Source organism: Lipotes vexillifer, unplaced genomic scaffold (assembly GCF_000442215.2).
Source record: "Lipotes vexillifer unplaced genomic scaffold, Lipotes_vexillifer_v1.1 scaffold944, whole genome shotgun sequence".
Lineage (NCBI taxonomy): Eukaryota > Metazoa > Chordata > Mammalia > Artiodactyla > Lipotidae > Lipotes > Lipotes vexillifer.
In genome coordinates, this window is record NW_006785040.1 from 741773 (window position 1) to 747479 (window position 5707).

A 5707-nucleotide genomic window follows, 5' to 3' on the forward strand; every position below is an offset into this window, starting at 1 on the left:
GGCCTGAAAGGCGCCCCCTGCTTTACCCCTTCCCCGTCCTTCCTGCGTCCCCGGTCCCAAGAGTTAAAGTGGGGAAGGCGGGGGACCTGGGAGGTGAGGGCAGGGCCGGGGGAAGGGGAAGCGGCAACGCCTCCCGGGCTCCTGAGGCACCTGCTCCCCCCTCCGCCCCCCACTTAAGATAACCACCTAGACTCTGCTCTCGGGTGCGTGTCCCTCCTCCCCCGTCTCTGCGTGTCTCTGTCTCCCTAATGTGACTGCCGCCCAAGTCCCTCAACCATGGCAAGATCGTCCCCAGTGGAACTTTCAGAGCAGTTCAGGAACGCATGAGCCCCTGGTTAATATTAACTCCGAGAGGGGGAAGCGCAGACAGACACGCTCTCCCCGCAGGCCGCGGTGCCGAGGGGCTCCGAGGGGGCAGGAGGCCGCGAGGGGCCGGCCTGCGGGCTGCGCGGGGCACCGGCCCGAGGCGCCACGTTGGGCAGATTTCCGGGTGCGTGGCGGCCCCGGGGAGCGGCGCTCAGGTGTGGGTTTGAAGGGAGGGGCCTGGTTTTCCAGAGGGGGGGAGGAGGAGCGGCGAGAGGTGTGTGCGGGGACCCGAGGGGACCCTTCTGAAGTCGGGACACCCCCTCCCCCGCGCTGGGGAAGCCCGTGGGCGTCGGCGGTGACAGTCCCTGCTCGGCTCCCGGGCGCGGAGCGGCTGCGCAGACTGGGGAGGTGGCGCGGGAGCTCGGGCGTGGGGAACAACTTGGCCTCCGCCGACACAAAGCCGGGCCCGTCGGCCCCTCTGGGCTTCACGGTGGCTGCACAGAGGCGGGGTTGATTCGTGGCACACGACCCAGTGAATTGATAACCGGCCCGGGCTTCCCGGCTCTGCCCGCGACGATCCCGCCCGGCCCGGGGCGCAGAGACTCTTGCAGCCGCGGGGCCGAGGCCGCGTTGCGCCTGGCGGAGCCCGGGCCTGCCTCGGCCCTGGGCTCCTCGCCTGGGGTCTCCACCTCTTGTCCGAGTGGCGCAGCTCAGAACGCTGGGGGATGGTACGCGTGCTCCCCTTCCTGCCCTCCCCCGTCGCCAGCGGCCCCGGGGGAAGCCACTGAAAGCTTCATCTGCCCCCCGAAAGCAGGGAGCTGGGCTGCGATGGGGGCTCGGGAAGCGAGTGTCTGCGTGTGCGCGTCGGTGGTGTGCGCCTGCGCAGCCGGTTCCACATCCCGGCTCTAAACTGACCCTGGTTTACTGATTGATTTTCATGTAAAACGCATTCAATCCTCAAGATGACCTCACTCAAACTCTGTCCTCCTGACTTTTTTTTTTTTTAAGAAAACTGTTGGCGGGCCTAGAAACCTGCAAGCGCTGACCTGTTACCAGGACCGCCCCCTAGCCTTCTGTCCTCCCTCCCTCCACGGCGCCCGCGCGCGCGCACACACACACACACACACACACACACACACACACACACACACACACACACACTTGCTGTATGTCTAACTCTACAACCATATACTGGTTTTTACTGCTGCCAACTACACAGGTCTTTTCCTGTCACGCAATCGGTCGCATCCCCTTAAAACGCGGCAGCGGCCTTTGCAGCAGCCCTCCGCCTCCCCCGCGCTCTGTAAGAAAGAGTTCCCCCAGGCTATAATAGGTTCCTTGCCGGGGCCGGCTGGTCATCTCGGTAACCGGGGTCCCCGCCCGGATATCAGCCCTGCCCTCGGCAGAAATCAACTTGGAATTGTCCCATATCCCTCCTGAGTCTGCCTCTCTGGGGGACGCCCCCATCATGATTTTGTCACCACCTCCCCTTTTTTCAACCCCGCACCAGCCGCAGTATAAACGCCCAGTGAGTTACTGTGCACACAAACACGCACGTGATTCAACTCTTTCTTGCATCCTTGTCTGAATGGGACCCGAGAATTATATGGGAACTCCCACAGCTTTACCCTGGCTTGAGTCCCGCCTATTCACTGCTGCTTTACTCCTACTGGCAGCTTCCTTGTGTGTGTGGGGGGGGGGGGGGGGGCAGAATAAATTTCAAGAGATGGCTCTGCTCTTTAGAAACCTGGGTAACTTACTGAGGTATACTTTTTGATGTAGCATCACTATTTGGACCCTAAAGTACAGTATTTCATAAACTTCATCACTTTTTACTTTATTTGTTGAAAGTTTGTGCTAGAATCTTTGAGTTGGAAGCCTATGGCTTCTTTTAAAAAACATTTCATCCTGAATTAAATGCTACATAGTTTAAATATATGAAAGGATATTATTAAAAAAAAGTTTACTATATCTTTAAAATGTTGACACCCATATTATGTATGCATTCAACTATAATAACCTAGGTAGGTGAAATTTATACAAAAAGATAAAAATAAGTTTAGGAAATTTTTTTCATCTTAGAATTATAAACCTATGTTGCCTAAAAGTAGGATCTTTGTTTTTATTCAGATATTTTGAAAGTTTTGAGGCTCCCCTCCCCCTCCCCTCCCCTCCCCCCCTCCACCTCTTAAGTTGGCTCTTCAAACTTGCAGGACACCATTCTGCGCCGGCCAAGAAAACAAGAGGGGGGGAGGGAACAGGTTAAGGAAAACAAGAGACACAATCAGACCACAGAAAAGCCGGGAGAAAAGAGTCCCACGGGGAAAAGGAATGTGGCTGTCCAGATAAAGAATGTTTGTCATCCGGCTCTGGTCTTATTGAAAATTATAACTCACCTGGTTGCCTTTCACTTCTGGTTCCCCCACCCCTTCAGCTGCTATCAGGGTCCCACCACCCTCTCTACCTTTGGCTTCATTCTCACCTCAGATAGGCACAGGGCAGAGATAAGGCAAGGCTTTTAACTCTGTAAGGAGTATACCGTGTATTTTTCTTTCTACGGCTAAGTTGCACCCGGGGCCTCTCTCCCGCCTCCTGAGAGGGAGTTTGTCCAGGGAGTTGGGTGGAGCCTTGCACAGGTGCGGAGCGATGGGGCCACAGAACAGGGCAGGGGCGCGGAGGGCATCGTGGAGGAGGACGCGGGCCATAGCCTAGGGTGCTCCTGGAGGCTTCTGCAGCCACTGTCCAAAACCACGCGGTTTACTTATTTCGAAGACAGACATTTCATCTGCCTCTCAGGCCGTGACGGGGGCTCTGCTATTTCAGGTGTGGAGAAAGGCGCTCAAGTCGCCTCCGAGAGGACGTGCCTCCTCCTACGATGCCACCCCCTCCTCCCTAGCCGAGGTCCCCCCTCTCCGGAACAGGCCGGCCCGTTCCAGGCCTGGCCTTGTCTCCCTATTTCTGCGCACAGCCCGCATCCTGGGGGGCTGGGCAGAGCAGCCCAGGGGTAGGGTTGGAGCAGGCCCGGACGCTCACGGGCGCTGGGTGCCCCCTTCTCTCCACAGCGGTGCAAGGACAAGTTAAACGCCTTAGCCATCTCCGTGATGAACCAGTGGCCAGGAGTGAAGCTGCGGGTGACAGAGGGCTGGGACGAGGACGGCCACCACTCAGAGGAGTCGCTGCACTACGAGGGCCGTGCAGTGGACATCACCACCTCGGACCGCGACCGCAGCAAGTACGGCATGCTGGCACGCCTGGCCGTGGAGGCCGGCTTCGACTGGGTCTACTACGAGTCCAAAGCGCACATCCACTGCTCGGTGAAAGCAGGTGAGGGGGCGGGCCCACCCATGCCGACAGCACCCCCCAGCAGCTCCAGATCTGCGCCCCAAAGCCCGGCTCACGGGAAGGAGGAAAGTGGGGAGGAGGGGGGCAGGCAGGGAGGGGACTGGGTGATGACTGGTGTTTCTGTGGCGGGAATAGACTCCGTGAGGCCTGTGCCAGTCCCCAGCCGGGAGCTGTCCCTACCTTTGAGGCCACAGAGGCCCACGTTCTCTGAGCCCAGATGCAGAGGGCATCTGGCTTCTCGAGCCTTCCCCCACCCCTGTTTCCGGAGTCCCCGCTGCAGGTGGCAGAGACAGGGAGGAAAGATGGTGGGGCGGGGGGACTGTCCTGGTGAGAGACTGCAGCCCTGCCCAGTCGGCCAGCTCTGGCCCAGAGCCTCTGTTTCAGTAGAGCTTAAGAATGAACTACTCCCCACTCCCCACTCGCCACCGGCCCGCACCCAGCACAGGAGGTTCTGCCCGGGGTGGAAGCCTGTGGATTCTGAACTAACTTAACTCACTCGGCCTTTGGGAAGAGGCCTGATGGGAGGTAATAAAGCCGGTAGTTACCACTTCCAACATCTGGAGGCCGCAAGCCCAGAAGCATCCGTCCTTATTAGGAACCAGCTGGGCTGCCCTGAGCCACAGGCAGGGCCAGGAAAGCCAAGCCTGCAGCTGGAGCCCCCGCCCTGCTGCGTGAGGCTGAGTTCCCTGGGCCTGCAACGCCACACGCTGTTGCTGGCGAGGAACAGCTCCGGAAGGAAGGCGCGCGCGCACACAGGCCCCAGCTCCACGGAAGCAGGTCTCTCCAACTCTCGGCAGAAGCCGGCGCATTTAGCAAGACAGTTCACAGTGAATTTCGGAGGAACTGCGTCTCCCCCCACCGCCAGTTTCGCCTGTTTGTCACCTAAACTGTACTTTAATACCGTATGTTAGTAGAAAAACACTTTCAAAGTGTCGAGGCACACTTTGGAGGTAAGGAAGAGAGTGGCCTCCTGTAACAACAGAAAGAAAAGGTGTGGAAACCTGGGAGAAGGTCCGGGCTTAGAGCCCGGGAAAGGGTCTCAGACGCCAGCAGGGCGGGGAGGCGCGCCCCGACTTCGCGGGGCTCCTAAATCGCGGCGCGGCGCGCGGCCGGCTCCGGGCCACCCATGTCCGCGGGGTCCCCCTGGCGGGGGTCCCTCGAGGTCTCCTCGCAAATGAGCAGCGGTCGTCCGGCCCGGGACCCCGCCGGGGGAGCCGGGCCCGGCGCGCAGAGCCTCTCATTGGCATTCCGCGCACACGGGCCGGGCGCGGGGCGGTGCGTGTCAAGCAGGGTCGTGCGACTCGACGCCTCGGGCTCGCCTGAGTCCCGAGCGCATTCCGGGCGGCTATGTCGGGCCTCCAAAGGCCGGCCCCGCACTTCATGCCGGAGAAAACGATGAGAAGATTAAAAACCCTCAGTAATTCCAGCAGGAAGATTCTTTCTCGCGATCTCTATTTGCAAAAAGCAGGATCCCGGAGATTGGAATGCAAAGAAGATGGGGACGTCCCCGCCCCTCCTCCACGGCCCCCTGCGCGCCGCCCGACTCCGATTATTGTCCTCGGGACAGTGAGCCTCAGAGAGCGACAGAGGCCGGAGAAAGCGGGTAGTCAAGGGGCCTTGAGAACCCGGCGCTTCCAGAGCTCGGAGCAGGCCCCGCCATTTAAAATTCAAATACACATCTCGAGTGCTTGGAAGAGAGGCCTGGCTGTGCAAATAGTGCTTGTGAGGCCCGGGCTTCTGGAGAGCCCGCGTGTGAATCGCCGGGGGTGCGGCGGGGGGGTTGCACCTGAGCAAATAGGGAGGGGGCGGCCCAGAGCTGGTGAGAGAGGGAGCCGGGAAGGGGTGGGGGGATGGAAGGAGCCCCTGTTCCAAGAGCGCCTCCCATTTGTTGCAGAAATTACAATGACAATGGCGAGCCCTTTATTGGATTTTAATTAGAAGATCCACACAAGCCCCGGATTTTCACACCTCGGCCAATTCTCTGGAATGTTTGTCCAGTTGCTACAACTACTACAGCTATTTTTCAGCCCCGCCCTCGCCCCCAACCGGCCGACACCAA

The 5707-nt window shown here is 59.5% G+C and overlaps 1 protein-coding gene across 1 annotated transcript in view; it reads left to right on the forward strand.

The window, feature by feature from the left end:
* The window catches only part of SHH (sonic hedgehog signaling molecule), a 9927-nt gene that overhangs the window by 2689 nt on the left and 1531 nt on the right, over positions 1–5707 (forward strand). The window contains 1 exon segment of the mRNA XM_007457176.1: positions 3369–3630. Within this exon segment, the coding sequence (XP_007457238.1) occupies positions 3369–3630 (262 nt within the window).